Source organism: Melanerpes formicivorus, unplaced genomic scaffold (genome assembly GCF_026170545.1).
Source record: "Melanerpes formicivorus ecotype bairdi unplaced genomic scaffold, bMelFor1.0.p_v2 SCAF_117, whole genome shotgun sequence".
Lineage (NCBI taxonomy): Eukaryota > Metazoa > Chordata > Aves > Piciformes > Picidae > Melanerpes > Melanerpes formicivorus.
Genome location: NW_027142469.1, coordinates 477,925 through 499,967, shown reverse-complemented (window position 1 = coordinate 499,967; position 22,043 = coordinate 477,925). Strand labels below are relative to the sequence as shown.

The following is a 22,043-nucleotide window of genomic DNA, read 5'->3' as shown; positions in this document are numbered from 1 at the left end:
TGAGAAGGCATTTAAGAGCAGGAAGACCTATCCAACCCCTTGAGCATGCTACAGGTCTCACAAAGCCATGTGGACAATTCCAGAGCACATGGCCCACTGGCTTCCCTTTTGCTTTACATTTGTGCATGTGAATGAATAGAACAAAGGCTGAGTGCCAGCCTGCTCCAGAAATAGCTTTCCATTGTCAATAATTGCATCCCACCAAGCAGCCCTTTTCCTCACCTTTAAAAAGGCAGAGTTTAGAGTAAAAGTCATTTGCTTCAGGAAAAAAAAGATGATCCCCTCAGCTGCTGTAACAAAAACTGGCCATGGACACAAAAATGCAAGCAGCATCCTTTTATCATCACTTGCTCTGAAGGGGTGGGGGTGAAGTGGAGGGGCCCAAAATCTTTTTGGGGGTGCACAGTAACAGGGCAAGGAACAACAGCTACAAACTTGAACTGAGAAGGTTTCAGCTCAACATGAGGAGAAACTTCTTTGCAGTGAGGGTGCCAGAGCCCTGGAGCAGGCTGCCCAGAGAGGTTGTGGAGCTTATGTATTGTTTTAAATTATAGCTAATCATAGAGTCATAGAATGGTCCAGGCTGGAAGGGACCTCCAAAGCTTGTCCAGTCCAACCTCCCCACAGTCAGCAGGGACATCCCCAACTAGATCAGGTTGCCCAGGGCCTCATTGAGCCTCACATTGAATATTTACAGGGATGGGGCCTCAACCACCTCCCTGGGCAACCTGTTCCGGTGTTCCACCACCTTCAGAGTAAAGAACTTCTTCCTCATATCCGGTATAAATCTGCTCTGCTCTAGTTTGAAGCCATTGCCCCTGGTCCTGTTCCTGCAGCCTTTGCAATCAGTCTCTCTCCGTCCCTCTTGTAGCCCCCTTCAGGTACTGGCAGGCTGCTATTACATCTCCCTGGAACCTCCTCCTGTCCAGCAGCCTCCTCTTGTCCAGCTCCCTCCAGCTGGATGAGCTCCAGCTCCCTCATCTTGTTCTCATAGCAGAGGTGCTCCAACCCCCTGAGCATTCTCATGGCCCTCCTCTGAGCCTGCTCCATCAGCTCCAGGTCCTTCCTACAGTGAGGGCTCCAGAGCTGCACGCAGTACTCCAGGTGAGGTCTCCCCAGAGCAGAGCCCAGTGGCAGAGTCACCTCTGTGGATCTGCTGACAATGCATCTTCTGATGCAGCCCAGGCTGTGGTTTGCCTTCTAATGTGTGCATATGTTTAACTGACCAAATCAGTTTCTCCTGCCTGTATAGCTGCAGGCTGTAATTTGCACATGTCCATGCTATTTGCAGTCTCCTGGCCTTATTTTCCTCCCCACATTAGTAGGCTTGTTATTCCCATGGCATCCTCGTTGATTTTCTGGCATAATCTCTTGCTTTTCACAGCCAGTTTCAGAATAAATGTCTTGTGTGTAGCTCTGTGGTCTGTGCCCTTGGCCCCTGAGTACTTAGCACTGGGAGGAGCCCACTGACTAGAAAGTGTTTACAGGATGTAGGTGATTAATTGACCTTGTGGACCCAGAGAGCTGCGTTTCTGTTGTCAACTCAGAGGCATTTGTGCCTCTGTCAGTAGCTCACTGGCTGATGAGCTCTGTTGGAAGTACAGCAAGTAGCAAGAGGGAGACAGCAGGGCAGCTGGAAGAGCCCCACTTAGCACTGCCTCTTGCTGTGCAGGCAGAGGACTCTTCCTCACAGGTCTTTGTCCAGTCTCTGTAGATGACAAACACAGATCACATTAAGTACAGGCTTAACAAAGTGCTCTCCAAGGGCAAGGTCCTGCAGCTGGGTTAGGGCAGTCCCAGGCACCAATATAGGCTGGGCAGGGACTGGCTTGAGAGCAGCCCTGAAGAAAAGGCCCTGGGGGTGCTGGGGGAGGAGAAGCTCAACAGGAGCCAGCAGTGAGCACTTGCAGCCCAGAGAGCCAAGCAGAGCCTGGGCTGCAGTAAGAGAAGCTCCCTCAGCCTCTCCTCACAGGGCTGTGCTCCAGACCCCTCCCCAGCTTTGTTGCCCTTCTCTGGACACCTTCCAGCATCTCAACATCTTTCCTAAACTGAGGAGCCCAGAACTGGACACAGGACTCAAGGTGTGGCCTAACCAGTGCTGAGCACAGGGCAGAATGACCTCCCTGCTCCTGCTGGCCACACTGTTCCTGATGCAGGCCAGGATGCCCTTGGCCTTCTTGGCCACCTGGGCACACTGCTGGCTCATGTTCAGCTGCTGTCAACCAGTACCCCCAGGTCCCTTTCTCCCTGGTGTTTAGCCTGGAGAAGAGGAGGCTCAGGGGAGAACTTCTTGCTGTCTACAACTCCCTGCAGGGAGGTTGTAGCCAGGTGGGGGTTGGTCTCTTCTCCCAGGCAAGCAGCACCAAAACAAGAGGACACAGTCTTAAGCTTAAGGTTTAGGTGAGGAAGAAGTTCCTCCTAGAAAGAGAGATTGGCCCTTGGGATGTGCTGCCCAGGGAGGTGGTGGAGTCACCATCACTGGAAGTGTTGCAAAAGGGCCTGGATGAGGCACTTGGTGCCATGGCTTAGTTGATGAGATGGTGCTGGGTGATAGGTTGGACTCAATGATCTCTGAGGTCTTTTCCAGCCTGGTTAATTCTGTATTCTGTACTCTATCCAATGTTGCACCTCTCTGCTGCAGCTCTGCCCTTCTCCACTCCCCCTTTTCTAGACCTGTTGGGCATTTTAAGCTCTCTCCTCACCCTGTAAAACAGTCTTTGCTGTTGATATTCCCCCAGAAGTGCTGCTGGGCAGCCAGCCCCTCACCATGAGCTCGGTGTTTATTAAAGGAAGGGCGTTGACAGGCTCCAGGTGGGAGCCACTTCTTTTTCTTCAGAGATTTGCTGTCAAGAGACAGTGGTGTAACAGCAGATGGCCTTCTGGTGATAATTTCCTTTGGAGACACCAAGCTGATTAAAGTCGCTTTTTTTTTCTTGTAGGAAATACCAATGAATTTTGTGGACCCCAAAGAAATCGACATCCCCAGCCATGGAACTAAAAACCGCTACAAAACCATCCTGCCGAGTAAGTGCCTCAGCCCAGGGCTTCCTGCTGTGCCATTCAGTCCTGCCTGAGGAGCTCACTGCTGGGAAAATCTCATTGTCTTTGTCCTTGATCATTCTGTCCCCATCCATGAGTGTGCTTACAGTCTCTGCCTGCATGCCCTCCTGTGTGATCTGCTCTAGGTGCCCCTGTTCTGGCAAGGGGGTGGGCTAGAGGAGCTGTTGAGGTCCCTTCCAGCCCCTAACATTCTGTGCTTCTGTGATAACAAAAGCCCAGTGCTGTTAGACTGGCAAATGCAGAATCTCAGTCCCAGCCACATACTGAAGTGCAGCCTGGGTGCCTACTGGTTTTCTCTGGAGAGTAGCTCAAGCAGAGAGAGGTCTGTCAAGCCTCAGAGTGGCTCCCCTGATCTGGAGGATGAAAGGACCAACACTGTTGCCTCCATCACAGCCCACACTCTCTTGCAGTCACTGAAGTCCCTCTGATTGGGTCAAGCTACTCGGAATCCTGTCCTAGCATTACATGCTCCAGACTGAAAAAACCAAGGGCATCCTATCCCTTATTGACAACCTCAGGAGGTTTAACAAGAGCAAGGGCAAGGTCCTGCAGCTGGGTCAGGGCAGTCCCAGGCACTGATGTAGGCAGGGCAGGGACTGGCTGGAGAGCAGCCCTGAAGAAAAGGACCTGGGAGTGCTGGGGTTTGAGAAGCTCAACAGGAGCCAGCAGTGAGTACTTGCAGCCCAGAGAGCCAAGCAGAGCCTGGGCTGCAGCAAGAGAAGCAGGGCCAGGGAGGGGATTCTGCCCCTCTGCTCCACTCTGGTGAGACCACAGCTGGAGCTCTCTGTCCAGTTCTGGAGCTTCTTTTCCAGGAAGGATCTGGAGGTGCTGGAAGGTGTCCAGAGAAGGGCCATGAGGATGAGCAGAGGGCTGGAGCTGCTCTGCTGTGAGGACAGACTGAGGGAGTTGGGGTTGTGGAGTCTGGAGAAGAGAAGGCTCTGAGGAGACCTCATTGTGGCCTTCCAATATCTGAAGGGGGCTGCAAGAAAGCTGGGGAGGGACTTTTGAGGGTGTCAGGGAGGGATAGGACTGGGGGGATGTAGGAAAACTAGAAGTGGGTAGATTGAGATTGGATGTTAGGAAGAAGTTGTTCCCCATGAGGGTGGTGAGAGCCTGGCACAGGTTGCCCAGGGAGGTGGTGGAAGCCTCATCCCTGGAGTTTTGCAGCCAGGCTGGATGTGGCTGTGAGCAACCTGCTGTAGTGTGAGGTGTCCCTGGCCATGGCAGGGGGGTTGGAACTGGCTGATCCTTGAGGTCCCTTCCATCCCTACAATTCTGTGATTCCATGATTCTTGTAGTGGATTTTGTGAGTCCTCTGATGGCTAAGTCATTTTTCCCTCCCCCTTATCCATGTGCCAGATGGCTTTGTGGAAATCTATTTACATTAGTGAGGAAACCACTCTGCCACAATGCTGCCTTCATGTTGCTGTGAACATGCTGCTGCTTTGCTGCACTACCTCTGGGTTTTTAGGGCCCCAAAACATTTCTTTCTGGCCAAGGAGCAATTGCTTTGTTACAATCAGAGGTGACTGGAAACCTTGCAGGGGAGTAGTTTTGGTTCCAAATAAGTTTCTCTGAAATGCAACTATGTTGAGAGCATTTGTGGGGGAGTAACGAGCTGTTCCCTTTCTCTTTCACTAAGCACCCTGGGTCTGTGGTCAGTCCCAAAGCAGACTGCAGATGTTGTAACATTGCACTAAATATAGACAGGAACGGCTGAGCCTCCGTGGATTTTGACATCACCAAAGTGACAGAGTTCAGAGATTCCAAATGGTGGAGGACACTCCCACAGAAAAATGTAAACACATGCCTTGGCTTCGGTCTGGAATGAAGAGCGTGTTGTAAGTGGCACCATGTCCTGTCAGCTGCAGCTTTGGTTTCTAATCACCTCTGTAATGTTCCTGTAGGCCTATGCAGTATGCCAGGAGCATGGAGCCACGCTCTGCCCAGTGATGCCCAATTACAGCACAAGAAGTTGAGGCACAGGGAACTCCATGGAAACAGGAGGAAAAATATCTTCCCTGTGAGGGTGCCAGAGCCCTGGAGCAGGCTACCCAAGGGGGTTGTGGAGTCTCCCTGTCTGGGGATATTCAAACCTCACCTGGATGTGTTCCTGTATGATCTGCTCTAGGTGCTCCTGTTCTGGCAGAGGGGTTGGACTGTATGGGCTTTGGGGGTCCCTTCCAGCCCCTGAAATTCTGTGATTCTGTGCTGTTAGCCATGCAAACTCACACACTTACTTGGCAGGGTGGCTCTCAGCCTGCCTGAACCCACTGTGATTTCTTCCCATCCCACCAAGGCCTTGCAGTCAAGTTAATAAACACTTAATGGCCTTCAGCCACTGAATGAGTTTCAGAAATGTGATATGCAGCTGGGAAAGAGACTCTTTGGGTGGAATCCTCACTTCCATTCAGCCCCCAGGAAAATGGCCATTTTCTTCCAAGGTTAGTTCATCTGTTGTGACCAATGGCTGTGCACATCCAAGTAGAATCACAGAATTGTCAGGGTTGGAATGGACTTCAAGGATCAGCCACTTTCAACCCTGCTGCCATGGCCAGGGACACCTCACACTACAGCAGGTTGCTCACAGCCACATCCAGCCTGGTCCTTCAAAACCTCCAGGGATGAGGCTTCCACCACCTCCCTGGGCAACCTGTGCCAGTCTCTCACCACCCTCATGGGGAACAACTTCTTCCTAACAGCCAATCTCAATCTACCCATTTCTAGTTTTGCTCCATTCCCCCCAGTCCTATCCCTCCCTGACACCCTCAAAAGTCCCTCCCCAGCTTTCTTGGAGCCCTCTTCAGATACTGGAAGGCCACAATGAGGTCTCCTCAGAGCCTTCTCTTCTCCAGACTGAACAACCCCAACTCCCTCAGTCTGTCCTCACAGCAGAGCAGCTCCAGCCCTCCATGCAGTTGAGGAGTTGGAAGGCAATTAAAGAAAGCAAGTAACAGAATGCAGTTTATATGCCAAGTAATCAGAAAATTCAGTGTTCCCTAGAGTCTGGCCCAGTGTCAACAGGATGTACACAGAGGGTGAAATGCTGACCCCTTTGACGACAGCAGGACTTTTGCCTTCAGCTGCAGCGGGGCCAGGCTCTTGCCAAGCCTCCCCCTGCCTGCTGGGGGGATTTCTGGAAGGAGTTCTCCCTTCCCATAGCATCTTGCCTCCAAGCTGCTCCAGCCAGCATCAGCTTGGCCATCAGCAATGCCTTGCACATGCAGTGAGTCCTCTTTCACTGCAGCATGTGTTTTGAATTGGGACATGACAGCTGGGCTGTGGCTGATGCTGATGAGCTCTGAGAACCAACAGGCCTTTGTGTTTCTACCTCCAGTTAGCCAGGACGTGCTGCTAACTCCACAGCACATTCTCAGTCCAGGCACACTGCTGGTGTGCCCCACAGCTACTCCCTGTCAGGCACTTTGTAACCCTGAGAGAAATCACAAGGTCTGTGGTGTGTTAGCACCAGGCTTGTTCAAAGAAGGTATTTTGAGGGTTGAAGTGAGCTGACTCATCACTCTGCCCTGGTGAGGCCTCACCTGCAATATTGCACCCAGCTCTGGGCTCCCCAGTTCAGGAGGGACAGGGATCTGCTGGAGAGAGTCCAAGGGAGGGCTACAAGGATGCTGAAGGGACTGCAGCACTGCCTGGGGAGGAGAGGCTGAGAGCCCTGGGGCTGTTTAGTCTGGAGAGGAGAAGACTGAGAGGGATCTGATCAATGTCTGTCAATAGCTGAGGGCTGGGGGGCAAGTGGAGGGGGCCAAGCTCTTTTGGGTGGTGCACAAGAATAAGACAAGGATCAGTGGAGAGAAACTTGAACAGAGAAGGTTTCAGCTCAACATGAGGAGAAACTTCTTTGGTGTGAGGGTGTTGGAGCCCTGGAGCAGGCTGCCCAGAGAGGTTGTGGAGTCTCCTTCTCTGGAGCCTTTCCAAGCCCACCTGGATGCATTCCTGTGTGGACTCCCCTGGGTGATGCTGCTGTGCCAGGGGGGTTGGACTTGGATGATCTCTGGAGGTCCCTTCCAACCTCTGATGTTCTGTGATTCTGTGACCTAATCAATGTCTATCAATGTCTGAGGGCTGGGGGTCAGGAAGGAAGGGACAGGGACAGCCTCTGCTCACTTGTGCCCTGGGATAGGAGAATCACAGAATCACCAAGGTTGGAAGAGACCTCAAAGATCATCAAGTCCAACCTGTCACTGAGAAGGGACAGTGAATGTCAGCTACTGCACAGGAGGCTCCACCTCAACATGAAGAGGATCTTCTTCACTGTGAGGGTCCCAGAGCCCTGGAGCAGGCTGCCCAGGAAGGTTGTGGAGTCTCCTTCTGTGGAGCCTTTCCAGCCCTGTCTGGATGTGTTCCTGTGTGACCTGTGCTGGATTCTATGCTCCTGCTCTGGCAGGGGGGTTGGGCTGGAAGATCTCCAGAGGTCCCTTCCGACCCCTAACATCCTGGGATCCTGTGAGGTACACTCACACAGTCACACACCCCACCCCACTCCCAGTCTGAGTGGGTTTGGAAATGATTTGAGTAATTAAATAGACCAGTTGTCCTGGTTTCCTGCTCAGATGATATCAACCCACTGCTTGGTACATCCACATCAGCTTTTCCATTCCCAGTGCTGGGTGTGTCCCTGGAGCCAGGGCACCTGTGGTGACAAGTGATGTTGGAGCTGATGGATTGTCTCCTAAAAATGCCCACTCCTGCCAGCTCCACCCTCTGTGCTGTGGAGGATGTTCTCCTTTCCTAAGAGATAACTGCACAGCAGGGTGCATGAGGTCAGCTGCACACTAACACCCAGCCAGACACACTCCTGTGGAGCCAAATGAATGCCTAATGAAAATTATTCTATATATGGAACACTGCAAAGTGCAGGAAATGTGCCCCCTTGTATGGAAGGTGTTTCAGCTGCGGGGTAACATACCCAGAGCTCTCACACACACACCAGGATGCCTCTTGAAGTGTTCTAAGTGTTATTGGCTTTGGAATAATGTGCTAATACAATGAGAGGACAGGTGGGAAGCAGAAGCAAGGGGCTAAGCCGCTCCTTAAACTCACTCTTTCTCCATCCTCCCTCGTGCCTGTGACCCTACTCACTGGGCCTATTAAGCCCCTCTCTACATCCTTCACCTGCATTCCCTCTGCCATCCACAGAACCACACAATCACAGAGTCAGCTAGACTGGAGGAGATTTCCAAAATCATCCAGTCCAACCTATCACCCAGCACCATCTCATCAACTCAACCATGGCACCAAGCACCCCATCCAGTCTCTTCCTAAACACCTCCAGGGATGGTGACTCCACCACCTCCCTGGGCAGCACATTCCAATGGCCAACCCCATGCAGAGCTACAGGCTGGGGTCGGAGTGGCTGAGAGCTCCCAAACAGAGAGGGAACTGGGGGTGCTGATCGACAGCCACCTGAATATGAGCCAACAGTGTGCCCAGGTGGCCAGGAGGGCCAATGGCATCCTGGCCTGCATTAGGAATAGTGTGGCCAGCAGGAGCAGGGAGGTCATTGTGCCCCTGTACTCTGCACTGGTTAGGCCACACCTTGAGTCCTGTGTCCAGTCCTGGGCCCCTCAGTTTAAGAAGGACATCGAAACACTTGAAGGTGTCCAGAGAAGGGCAACAAGGCTGGGGAGAGGCCTTGAGCACAGCCCTGTGAGGAGAGGCTGAGGGAGCTGGGGTTGCTTAGCCTGGAGAAGAGGAGGCTCAGGGGTGACCTCATTGCTCTCTACAACTACCTGAAGGGTGGTTGTAGCCAGGAAGGGGTTAGTCTCTTCTCCCAGGCAACCAGCACCAGAACAAGAGGACACAGTCTCAAGCTGCGCCAGGGGAGGTTTAGACTCGAGGTGAGGAGGAAGTTCTTCACCGAGCGAGTCATTCCTCATTGGAACGGGTTGCCCAGGGAGGTGGTTGAGTCATCGACCCTGGAGGTGTTCAAGAGGGGATTGGACGTGGCATTGGTGCCATGGTCTAGTCATGGGGTCTGTGTTGATAGGTAGGACTTGATGATCCTCGAGGTCCTTTCCAACCTAAGTGATACTTTGTGTGATACTGTGTGTGAATCTCTCTGTCTGGGAAGAATTTCTTCCTCACATCCAGCCTCAACCTCCCCTGGCACAGCTTGAGACTGTGTCCTCTTGTTCTGGTGCTGGTTGGCTGGGAGAAGCAGTATCCTTAATTCAAAACCAGGCAGGACAGAGGTGGATGCATTTCAAGATGTTTGAGTATCTGAAAGATTTATGATCTTTGAGGCTGCAAGTGTGAGGACAGTCTGCCTCACAAGCCAGACTGATTAGGAAAGCTTTTCTCAGGGCAAGAGTGGTGAGGGCTTGGAATGTGCGGCCCAGGGAGGTGGGGGAGTCCCCAAGGCTGGCTGTGTTTGCAGGTGGTTTGGCTGTGGTGCTTGGGGCTGTGGTTTAGGGGTGAGCCTTGCAGAGAAGGGTTCTGGGTTGGCCTTGGTGACCCTGAGGCTCTTTTCCAATCTGAATGTTTCTGTGATTCTGTGATTACACATCCAAGTGCCAGGTTCTGCACATTGGCCACAACAACCCCATGCAGTGCTACGGGCTGGGGTCAGAGTGGCTGAGAGCAGCCAGGCAGAAAGGGACCTGGGGGTGCTGGTCGATGGTAGGCTGAACATGAGCCTGCAGTGTGCCCAGGCAGCCAAGAAGGCCAATGGCATCCTGGCCTGCATCAGGAAGAGTGTGGCCAGCAGGAGCAGGGAGGTCATTCTGCTCCTGCACACTGCACTGGTTAGGCCACACCTTGAGTCCTGTGTCCAGTTCTGGGCCCCTCAGTTTAGGAAGGAGGTTGACTTGCTGGAAGGAGTCCAGAGAAGGGCAACAAAGCTGGGGAGGGGTCTGGAGCACAGCCCTGTGAGGAGAGGCTGAGGGAGCTGGGGTTGCTTAGCCTGGAGAAGAGGAGGCTCAGGGGAGACCTTCTTGCTCTCTGCAACTCCCTGAAGGGAGGTTGTAGCCAGGTGGGGGTTGGGCTCTTCTCCCAGGCAGCCAGCACCAGAACAAGAGGACACAGTCTCAAGCTGTGCCACGGAAGGTTTAGGCTGGAGGTTAGGAGGAAGTTCTACACAGATACACAGAGGCGTTCAAGAGGAGATTGGATGTGGCACTTGGAGCCATGGTTTAGTTGATCAGGTGGTGTTGGATGATGGGTTGGATGTGATGATCTCGAAGGTCTCTTCCAGCCTGGTTTATTCTATTCTATTCTACTTATCCTGGAAATGCTAGAAATGCAAACATGCCTGTGTCCTACAGAACTCAGCAAAGAGTAGCAGCTGAAATGGAGGGACAAGAAATGACCCCTGTAGAATGAACTCAGCCTTTGCACTGGGACAAAGCCCCACAGCTCCATGTCTCCATGACCCAGTGGTGTTCACGGAGTGGATGAATCTTCAGCAATGATGGCACTGGGGGAGGCTGTCCAGCAATGCCACCATGCAGCCCTGCTTGTTGCCTGCACCTGGCAGTCTGAGGGAGGCCATCTACAGCCCCTTTAGCACCCTCCTGTTCCCCCAGGCTGGTAAATTCAGGCCAATATTGAGTTGTTGAAGACAGCTGGAGGAAGTTTCTCCCACTCTAATGGGAGAGCCATTCCAGACTTCCTAGATACACACCAGCCAGCAGCAGTAATTTTGCCTCAGACAAGATTGCAGGAGACACTTTTCTATTAGTATCTGTAAGTGCTTAGCAGCTCTGCTGTGTTTCAAGATGCTTTACATCGATGAATTCAGCCTTGCAGCCACCATCTGTGTCTTTCTGCTGCAGCCTCAGACTCCCTCCTTGAGGAAGATTGCTACCTCGAAGGTATTTGTCATTCTGGAGGAAGCTAATTGCTTCCATTTGTGTCTGATGGTTGCTTAGTGGCTCTGGATCTTTAGCAGCCCTGAGGTTTCCCTCATTCCAGAGGGGAATTTACAGCCCTCGCCTATTTCATAGCTGCTCAGGACTGTCCATTCAGGGAAGGTTCCCTTTCGGAAGCAGCGTTTGTTTCGTTGATTGGAGTTGGAAGGAGGCCTCGTGAATGTGAAGCTGATTGAGCTGCTCCTTAGTAACAGAGAGGCTTATCTGGAGCCCCGGTAATTGAACTGGCTGTTGAGTCTGCCTGGAAGAGGTTTTTTAAGGTAGGGGTCAAGCTGTAGCAGAAGCAGAGGCATTGTGCGAGGCAGCGGAAGCCACATAGCCTGAGGCATTTGTGGAAATGGCTAATAATCACTCTGTGCTGAAAAGGAATGAGAGGTTTCCTGTCCTCCTATTGTTCAGGGAGGGGGGAGAAGGGGGGGGAAAAAAAAGTTGTAAGTGAAAAAGTTGGGAAAGTTCCTCCAAAGAGATTCCAGCAGGAGTTAACTAGGGTTGGTGTTGGGCTGTTGAGGCAGAGGCCAAGGCTTCCCCGCGCAGACTTTGCCGTGGAAGCCCTGCATGCATTTGCACAGTTTAAGAAACACCCTTCAAAACACCCAGGCTGGGTCCTACAAAGCCTCCACTCCTGTCCAAGACTCTCTTGTGACCTTCGGTGGGAAAAGGACATAAAGCAGGGTTGGGGTCATCCCTTCTCTTCCTCTGATTTGCAAAGGTTTTATCTCGTTCTTAGGAACAGGATGAAAAGTCACAAAACAAATCCCAAACCAGCTCTGGAGACACAGCACTTGTACATCAATTACACACTTCTTGCATAAGCAGCAGGGCCATGTAATAAATCATGTTTTCTAATGTGGTGGCTTTAAGAACTTGGATCTCTTAACCATGGAGTTGAAAGGTGCCAGAGAGCTGCAAGGAGGTGGACCAGAAAGTGTCACATTTTGTTATTCCATTCCCATAATCATAGTATCATAGTATCAGTCAGGGTTGGAAGGGACCACAAGGATCAGCTAGTTCCAACCCCCTGCCATGGGCAGGGACACCCCACACTAGATCAGCCTGGCCACAGCCTCATCCAGCCTGGGCTTCAACACCTCCAGGGACAGGGCCCCAACCACCTCCCTGGACAACCCATTCCAGGGCTTCAGCACTCTCATGGGGAAGAACTTCCTCCTCACCTCCAGCCTGAATCTCCCCACCTCCAGCTTCATTCCATTCCCCCTAGTCCTAGCACTCCCTGAGATCCTGAGCAGTCTCTCCCCAGCCTTCTTGTAGCCCCCTTCAGATACTGGAAGGCCACAATTAGGTCACCTCAGAGCCTCCTCTTCTCCAGACTGAACAGCCCCAACTCCTTCAGTCTGTCCTCACAGGAGAGGTGCTCCAGCCCTCTGCTCATCCTCATGGCCCTTCTCTGGACACCTTCCAGCACCTCCAGATCCCTCTTGCAATAGGGGCTCCAGAACTGGAGGCAGGACTCCAGGTGGGGTCTCAGCAGAGCTGAGCAGAGGGGGAGGATCACCTCCCTTGCCCTGCTGGCCACACTTCTCCTGATGCAGCCCAGGATCTGATTGGCTTTCTGGGCTGCAAGTGCACACTGAGAGCTCCTGTTGAGCTTCTCCTCCCCCAGCACCCCCAAGTCTCTCTCCTCAGGGCTGCTTCCCAGCCAGTCCCTGCCCAGCCTGGATTTGTGCCTGGGATTGCCTCGGCCCAGATGCAGGACCCTGCACTTGGTCTTGAGGTTGGCTTGTGCCCACCTCTCCAGCCTGTCCAGGTCCCTCTGGATGGTCTCCCTTCCCTCCAGCTGTCTGCTGCACCACACAGCTTGGTGTCATCAGCAAACTTGCTGAGGGTGCACTGCCTGCATCTCCCCTTTATAAAGGAGCAGCACAGGTTGTTCAGCCCCTTCTTCTCCCCCTCTCTCTCTTCTTGGCACAGACTTTCTCATCTCTGCTATGCAGGGGAAGGTTTGTATCCTGGCTCCGCCTTGGCAGGGCTAATTTTTACTGCATCATTTGGGCCTGGGTAGGGAGGTACTGAGGCTAGGGAGGGAGACATTTGAGGTCTGGGGTATTGAAGCCTGGTTTGGGGGAAGGTTTTGGGGAGTTTCTGGCCTAGTGAGATCTTGGTAAAGCCCAGATTGGAGGCTAAGTATGAATTGGTGTATTTTGTGTAGTTTTGTACTGTTGTATTTATAGTTGTGAATAGCACTTCCATTTACAGCTCCAATTCCTTCCAATCCTGTGTGGAGTTACTCCTCTGGGGAGGTGTAAAGAGCATCTGTCTGCTCCTTAAAGCCAAGGCATCTTACCACCCTCCAGTTCAGCATCCATGGATGTATCTTTGGAGATGCAGATTGCACTCAGCAAAGCAACTCTCCAGAGATCATGGACAAACCACGAGTGTCTGTATAACACTGCCCACAAGCTGCTGATTCTAACTAATTAAGCCAATTGCCAGAAGATGTATCTCTCTTTCTCAGTGCAGAAATATATCCAGGTAGTTTTGTTAACAGTAGAAGTTGGGGTTTTTTCTCCCAGAAAACAAAAAGTGGGAAGACAGTAGAAGTGTGCCCCTGGACAGTCACAGCAGAGGCACCTCACTTCCCTTCACCACCTCCCTTTCTGCAACTGAGAACTCACTGGCTTGAATTCCACAAGGGTTACACGTGGGGGGTCACATACTTGCTCATTTTGCTTGTCCTTCACAACTAAGCAAGCAAAAACTGCCTTCACAGGAGGGATTTAGAACCCCCAGCTCTTTACACAACAGAGCTGCCCCCCTGCTCTCTTCTAGGTCATCCCAGGACAGTGAAGGCAAGAAGAGCATGAAGGGAATTATCCTTGTGGTTTGCCATCATCCCTCCAGTTTAGCCTACACAAATGGTCACAAGCTGTATCAGATGAGAACAGAGAGACTGAAGGGGAGGGTATAGATTACCTACTCCAGTCCCTCACAGCAAACTTAAACTGGTGTACAAAACACATAGCTGATTTCAGTTGGAACACAGAGCTCTTCTCAATTTGAAGCCAGCTGTAGTCACTGGAACAGTACAGCTTCAAGCAAAGATAGCAAAGTTGACTCCAAAGAGTGGCTGTCAATGGTCCATGTCCCAGTGGAGGCCAGGGACAAGCAGAGTCCCTCAGGGATCAGTCCTGGGACCAGGCTTGTTCAACATCTTTGTGGGTGCCATGGACAGTGGCATTGAGTGCACCCTCAGCAAGTTTGCTGATGACACCAAGCTGTGTGGTGCAGCAGACAGGCTGGAGGGAAGGGATCCATCCAGAGGGACCTGGACAGGCTGGAGAGGTGGGCACAAGCCAATCTCATGAGGTTCAACAAGAGCAAGTGCAGGGTCCTGCAGCTGGGTGGAGGCAATCCCAGGCACAAATCCAGGCTGGGCAGTGACTGGCTGGAAAGCAGCCCTGAGGAGAGAGACTTGGGGGTGCTGGTGGAGCAGAAGCTCAACAGGAGCTCTCAGTGTGCACTTGCAGCCCGCAAAGCCAATCAGATCCTGGGCTGCAGCAGGAGAAGTGTGGCCAGCAGGGCAAGGGAGGTGATTCTCCCCCTCTGCTCAGCTCTGCTGAGACCCCACCTGGAGTACTGCCTCCAGTTCTGGAGCCCCTATGACAAGAGGGATCTGGAGGTACTGGAAGGTGTCCAGAGAAGGGCCACGAGGATGAGCAGAGGGCTGGAGCTGCTCTGCTATGAGGACAGACTGAAGGAGTTGGGGCTGTTCAGTCTGGAGAAGAGAAGGCTCCAAGGTGACCTCATTGTGGCCTTGCAGTATCTGAAGGAGGCTACAGGAAGGCTGGGGAGGGACTGCTCAGGATCTCAGGGAGTGATAGGACTAGGGGGAATGGAATGAAGCTGGAGGTGGGGAGATTCAGGCTGGAGGGGAGGAGGAAGTTCTTCCCCATGAGAGTGGTGAAGCCCTGGAATGGGTTGTCCAGGGAGGTGGTTGGGGCCCCGTCCCTGGAGGTGTTTAAGCCCAGGCTGGCTGAGGCTCTGGCCAGGCTGATGTAGTGTGGGGTGTCCCTGCCCATGGCAGGGGGGTTGGAACTAGATGATCCTTGTGGTCCCTTCCAACCCTGACTGATAGTATGATAGGAGCTGGTGTCATTATTTAACATTCTACAATGATCTGAGACAGGTTTCAGAGAAGTCTGGGCTGGATGATACTGAACACCGGCAGGTTCAACCTTGTGGGACACTGGCCAGGGTCTGAGTCACAGAACCATAGAATGGTTTGGGTTGGAAGGGACCTTAAAGATCATCTAGTTGCAACCTTGCTGTTTGTGGCTGCTGCTCCTTGAAGGGACCCTCGTGTGGAGCAGGTGAGGCTCGTTGGCACAACCTGCTGACACCCCCGTTGATAGTGACCCTGCTTCCATGTCCCCAGCTTGCTGAGATACTTGTGTGCAGTGTAGAGCTCCTGTAGTTACATGTGCTGATCCTTTGCAGAGGGAACAATTTGGTGCATGATTCTTTAGTGCTTGAAAGCCCAAGTAACAGTAGATTGTTTTCTCCTGTAAGTCTTTGACTCTCTAGAGGAATCTCCTAACTATGGCTTTTCTTTTCAATTTCCCTCTTCCCTGTGCTCTTAGATCCTCTAAGCAGAGTGTATTTGAAACCAAAAAATCCATCTGACTCCCTGAGTACCTACATAAATGCTAACTACATTAGGGTAAGTAAATGTACACTCTTCTTTGGGGACAGTGTTTGAGTTTCCACATGGATAGCTGGTTTTGCCAAGGTGCCACCCATTTTACTCCTGCCCATCTTCACTGAGAACTCCTAACACTTTTTGTCTACATTGGGGTGAGAGGAAAAGAAAAACTTCATGAGCTGTTTGCAACAGAGACCACCCAGCCATGAAGGTACCCAAATGGCTGCACTAAGAAAACAATTTATCAACTGGCTGATGAAAAACAGAGGCATTACTAGTTGTTTGCTCCAGCTTTTACCATCTGATGATGTCCTACTGCTCTATAGTAAGGAAGAGGGTTGCCTTTTGACCAGCATTTTGGTAACAAGATCAGAGTAAAGAGCAGTATCAGCTGTATGGTTGCTCACTGCAGTCATATTGTCCACAAACAAGCTGAGTGGTGATGTGGAACTGTATCCCTGGACAGTCCTGACATTAGCAGTGAAGTGATTAGATAAATACTGCAATGAGTCTGTGAAAAGGAGCATCAGGAGATGTGTTTAACTCTACACATGCACAGCAGCACATACCCTCATTCACATTGTGCTCCCTATACCAAATGGTTACAGGATGAGGCTCATTTCTGCCAGCTGTGTTATCATCCTTGATAAGACACCAGCACCCAGAGCCTTCTTGAACTCTTGCCACACAGTGAGCAGGCTACTAAGAAAGTACTGCTTGTGGAGTCTCCTTCTCTGGACACATTCAAACCCCACCTGGATGCATTCCTGTGTGGACTCCCCTGGGTGATGCTGCTCTGGCAGGGGGTTTGGACTGGATGATCTCTGGAGGTCCTTTCTAACCTCCAGCGTACCCTGATACTTCAGTCATGTTTTAAAGAGCGCAGTCCTCCACCTGCAACATGAAATCTTTTGGTTTGAGTTATGTCCCAGATCCTCAGCTGGAATAAGTTGAATGGGTGAAGTGAAATTTGGCCCCAGAGCTCTGCAGTGATGTTGCTTACCTAGCTAACAGTGCATGAGCAAACACATCCCCCAGACCCCTTACCCTGCCTCACTTTACATCCTGATGAAGAGGCATCATCCCGCAACTAAGCAGAGCCGTTCTCTTTGGAGAGCAGCTCTCCAGTCCGCCAGGCCACGTTTTGAGCCCTCTGAGGTCTCCCTTTCCCCCCTTCAGGTGGTGCTACTGACACTGGTTGAAACGTCAGCAACTGCAGAAAAAGTACAGCCCAGCAGTAAAACAAAATTTCACACCCCTGTGTGCAACATCATGAGGCTTGCAGAGCTCTCCTGGACAGAGGCAGACTGGGGAGCAGAAAGACGACTGCTTGTACCAGCTGAGGATCTGTCCCATTGATGATAGCAATGAGTAACAGTGCCAGGGAGAAAGGCACCCGAAAGGAAGAGCCATGGCCAGAGGCTCTCCCACACCAGCTCCAGCTGCTTCCCATTCACTCATCTCCTTTATACATTGCCAGGCTCTCCTGATCTGCATTACACTTGGGCATGCTGCCCCTCCACAACCTCCCAAGTCCTCCTTCTCACTTGAAAAGTAAGAAGGCAGTCTCTTGTTGTGCCTGTTTCTTCTTGCTTTCCCCCTTTTTGCCTGACCTTTTTCCTCCTTCCTGCACACAGGTGTGTCTCAGGGCTCCCTGCACTGAGCTGCAGCCCCTCCTTTAAGGCCTCGTGGAGGTGCTTCTCCCTTAGCAAAGACACAGAGCAGAGCCTTTGACTCCACAAAGCCTTCATGGAGCTGAAATCTTTTTTTCCTGTGGTGAAAGCAGTTTTATAGTTGGGTTTGGTTTTTGTTTTGGTGTTGATTTGTTTTGGTTTGTTTTTCCTGTGGCTGAAAACTTAATCTTGTAAACACTGCAGCAACATCAATGATGGATTAAAGTACTGCTGGATGAAGGAAAGCCCCAATGCTTTGGATAAGAAAATAAGCTAAGTAAGCAGGGAAGTGTGAGAGGGGTTGCTGTATTCTCAGGACCATTTCAGTAGTTTCCAGAGGAAAAAACTGCTCTGCTGAAGATGCTCTGACCTGCCCTGCTGTCACTATTAAATGCTTTCAGCTCAGATAACTTCTTTTCTTTCTTGATTTCAGGTCCAGGTTTCTCTTCTTTCAGCACCTTCACCTGCAGGTTTGCTCAGCCACCTGAATTTAACCTAAAATGCTCTTGTATCTGTTTCCAAACCAGGGGTATGGAGGGAAAGAGAAGGCTTTCATTGCGACTCAGGGACCCATGATTAATACAGTGAATGATTTCTGGCAGATGGTTTGGCAAGAAGACAGCCCTGTCATTGTTATGATCACAAAGCTGAAGGAAAAAAATGAGGTATGACAACCAGCCACACTGCAGAAACATTCCTAGAGCTGCATGCTGGAGGAAGATCCTCAGCAGATAGGGATGGGAGCTAGCAGATAGCCAGCTCTTAAAACAGGTTGCTAATGGACCATAGCAAAAGTGATGTTGAGGTAGCCAAATATACCAACTGGAACTTTCTCTACTGTTAGTAAGTTGGCAGCAGACACCGAGTTGGGGGCAGTGTGGACCAGCTGGAAGATAAGAAGGCACTTCAGAGAGAGCTGGTCAGGCTGGGTGGCCAACAGGATGAGGTTTACCAAGGGGAGGGTCCTGCACCCTGGGCACAGTGCCCCCATGCAGTGCTGCAGACTGGGGATGAGTGACTGGAGAGCAGCCTGGCAGAGAGGGACCTGGCAGTGCTGGGGGACAACAGCTGAACAGGAGTCAGCAGTGTGCCCAGGGGGCAGGGAAAGCCAATGGCATTTTGGCTTGGATCAGGAACAGTGTGGCCAGCAGGGCTAGGGATGGAATTCTGCCCTGTGCTGGGCACTGGGGAGGCCTCACCTGGAGCACTGTGTGCAGCTCTGGGCCCTCCCTGCAAGAGAGATCTTGAGGTGCTGGAGCAGGTCCAGAGGAGAGCAACCAGCCTGGGGAAGGGACTGGAGGGGAAGTGATGAGGAGAGGCTGAGGGAGCTGGGGGTGTTCAGCCTGGAGAAGAGGAGACTCAGGGGGGACCTTATCACTCTCTACAAGTCCCTGAAGGGAAGTTGTAGTCAGGTGGGGGTCAGGCTCTTGTGCCAGGCAGCTTGTGACAAGAGGAGAGGGCATGGCCTGAAGCTGTGCCAGGGGAGGGTTAGGTTGGATGTCAGGAAGCACTTCCTGATGGAAAGGGGAATGGGAGACTGGGATGGGCTGCCCAGGGAGGTGGTGGAGTCGCCGTCCCTGGAGGTGTTTAAGGCAGGCTTGGATGTGGCACTTGGTGGCATGGTCTGGTTGGTGTGGTGGTGTTAGGTCATAGGCTGGGCTTGGTGAGCTCAGAGGTCTGTTCCATCCTCAGTAGTTCTGTGATGTTGTGAACAGCACAGCAATCATAAGAGGTGTGTTTTAAAGAGACACAAAGGAATTCCATTTCCTAGATGTGTGCTGTTGCCTTTGTAGTGTTAAGAAACACCTCATTTGTCTGTGGGTCACCTCTGTGCTGCTTCCTACTTTCTGGTGTACAAAGAATAGATGGTTAGAGCTTTGAGTGGAGGCTTCCTGACATGGTTCAAGTTTGCAGTGTGCTCTAACAGCAGGCCTTGAATCCATTCCAGGTGTTTCAGATCTTCTGGAGGCCCTTAGCCAGAATGGAAATACTCTTTCACCTTGGTACAAAGTGGAGATGACAGTTGGATTTTAATTGCTAATGGCCTTCTACCTTCTTCCCTGTTACACATTCTGTGACGTTGGAACCATTCCCAACTGCATCTCTAAGAACTTCATTTAGTATTCATGTAAATTGTTGCCAGGCTTTCCTTGCTAGTGCCAGAGTCCATATTTGGGACTGTCAGACATCAGGAACAAAGAAAACAATCACTCCCTCATGCAGAGGGCCAACACAAAGCTCTGTTCTGGAAGATCCAATGTTAAATAAATGTCTGAAGAAGAGAAGGCTGAGAGGGGATCTGATCAATGTCTATCAATAGCTGAGGGGTGGCTGTCAAGTGGAGGGGGCGAAACCCTTTTGGGTGGTGCACAGCAATAAGCCAAGGAGCAATGGAGACAAACTTGACCAGAGAAGGTTTCAGCTCAACATGAGGAGAAACTTCTTTGCAGTGAGGGTGGCAGAGCCCTGGAGCAGGCTGCCCAGAGAGGTTGTGGAGTCTCCTTCTGTGGAGACTTTCCAACCCCACCTGGATGTGTTCCTGTGTGGACTCCCCTGGGTGATGCTGCTCTGGCAGGGGGGTTGGGCTGGATGATCTCTGGAGGTCCCTTCCAACCTCTAATGTTCTGTGAGACTGTGAAGTGATTTACAGGGCTTGTGGACAAAAGAGAGATCATAGTATCATAGTATCAGTCAGGGTTGGAAGGGACCACAAGGATCATCTAGTTCCAAGCCCCCTGCCATGGGCAGGGACACCCCACACTACATCAGCCTGGCCACAGCCTCAGCCAGCCTGGGCTTAAACACCTCCAGGGACAGGGCCCCAACCACCTCCCTGGACAACCCATTCCAGGGCTTCACCACTCTCATGGGGAAGAACTTCCTCCTCCCCTCCAGTCTGAATCTCCCCACCTCCAGCTTCATTCCATTCCCCCTAGTCCTATCACTCCCTGAGATCCTGAGCAGTCCCTCCCCACCTTCCTGTAGCCTCCTTCAGATACTGGAAGGCCACAATGAGGTCACCTGGGAGCCTTCTCTTCTCCAGACTGAACAACCCCAACTCCTTCAGTCTGTCCTCATAGGAGAGCAGCTCCAGCCCTCTGATCATCCTCTGATCATCCATCAGATGGACATAAAGGAGTTTGGCTTTTTCCTGGAGTCCAAGCTGCTAGAGAAAAAGAGCCTGGATGAGGCACTTGGTGCCATGGTTTAGTTGGTGAGATGGTGCTGGGTGATAGGTTGGACTGGATGAGGTCTTTTCCAACCTGGCTAATTCTACTCTATTCTAAACCACAGAAAGCTTCCCCCAGCCTAAGGGGCCAAAAGCAATAAGTATTTCACTTAGGAAGTGCTGACAATTTAAACACTCAGAGCCTGACACTGTGTAAGAAGAATGACTTGAAAGAAGTGCCCAAGGTTTCCAGGCTGTCAGGAAGCCCTGTGTTTACCTGAGTTACACAGGCTCTAGGCACTGCTGTTTATCCACATTGTTGTGGCCTGGCAGTGCTAATTTCCTCCCAGAAGAAACGCTGAAGGATCTCACATAGTTCCCAGGCTACACAGAGGGGCTGTTTGCACAAGCTGTCCTGCCCTGTCTAGAAAACCTTAGGAACTCTCCCACCCTTAGCAGATTCCTCCTGCAACTTTGTTTGCCCTTGAGAAAAACAAACAAACAAAAAATAAACCAAACCAAACCCCTCAAAAGCCCCCAGTACAGCAAAAAGTCTTAGATCCAACTGTTAACTGCACTGTTAAAGGATTTGCTCTCTACAGGGAAGGCAAGAGCAGGTGCACAACAGCCCCTGATATTTTTTTGTTGGTCTGCTTTAGTTCATAGTATCATAGTATCATAATATCATTCAGGGTTGGAAGGGACCACAAGGATCATCTAGTTCCAATCCCCCTGCCATGGGCAGGGACACCCCACTCTAGATCAGCCTGGCCAGAGCCTCAGCCAGCCTGGGCTTAAACACCTCCAGGGACAGGGCCCCAACCACCTCCCTGGACAACCCATTCCAGGGCTTCACCACTCTCATGGGGAAGAACTTCCTCCTCACCTCCAGCCTGAATCTCCCCACCTCCAGCTTCATTCCATTCCCCCTAGTCCTATCACTACCTGAGATCCTGAGCAGTCCCTCCCCAGCCTTCCTGTAGGCCCCCTTCAGATACTGGAAGGCCACAATGAGGTCATGTTCAGACTACAAATAGCTTCATATCTGAAAGTGTATTCCTCCACTCATCCACATCCACCTGTGCACAAAGGACTTGGGGTGCTGGGGGATGAGCTCAATACAAGCAATCAGTGTGAACTTGCAGCCCAGGCTCTGCTTGGCTTTCTGGGCTGCAGCAAGAGAAGTGTGGCCAGCAGGGAAAGGGAGGTGAATCTGCCCCACTGCTCCACTCTGCTGAGACCACAGCTGGAGCTCTGGGTCCAGTTCTGGAGCCTCTATTACAGGAAGGATCTGGAGGTGCTGGAAAGTGTCCAGAGAAGGGCCATGAGGATGAGCAGAGGGCTGGAGCTGCTCTGCTGTGAGGACAGACTGAGGGAGTTGGGGTTGTTCAGTCTGGAGAAGAGAAGGCTCTGAGGAGACCTCATTGTGGCCTTCCAGTATCTGAAGGAGGCTCCAAGAAAGCTGGGGAGGGACTTTTGAGGGTGTCAGGGAGTGATAGGATGGGGATGAATGGATCCCAGCTGGGGGAGGGGAGACTGAGATGAGACCATAGGAAGAAGTTGTTCCCCATGAGGGTGGTGAGAGCCTGGCA

At 51.7% G+C, this 22,043-nt stretch overlaps 1 protein-coding gene across 1 annotated transcript in view; it reads left to right on the top strand.

Annotated features, from left to right (window-relative positions):
- PTPRR (protein tyrosine phosphatase receptor type R) overlaps window positions 1-22,043 on the top strand; it is a 153,131-nt gene that overhangs the window by 113,687 nt on the left and 17,401 nt on the right. Inside the window, exons 7-9 of the mRNA XM_068167434.1 lie at window positions 2,940-3,024; window positions 15,548-15,627; window positions 17,810-17,947. Coding sequence (XP_068023535.1) covers window positions 2,940-3,024; window positions 15,548-15,627; window positions 17,810-17,947 — 303 coding nt within the window. The remainder of the gene's footprint in view (window positions 1-2,939; window positions 3,025-15,547; window positions 15,628-17,809; window positions 17,948-22,043) is intronic.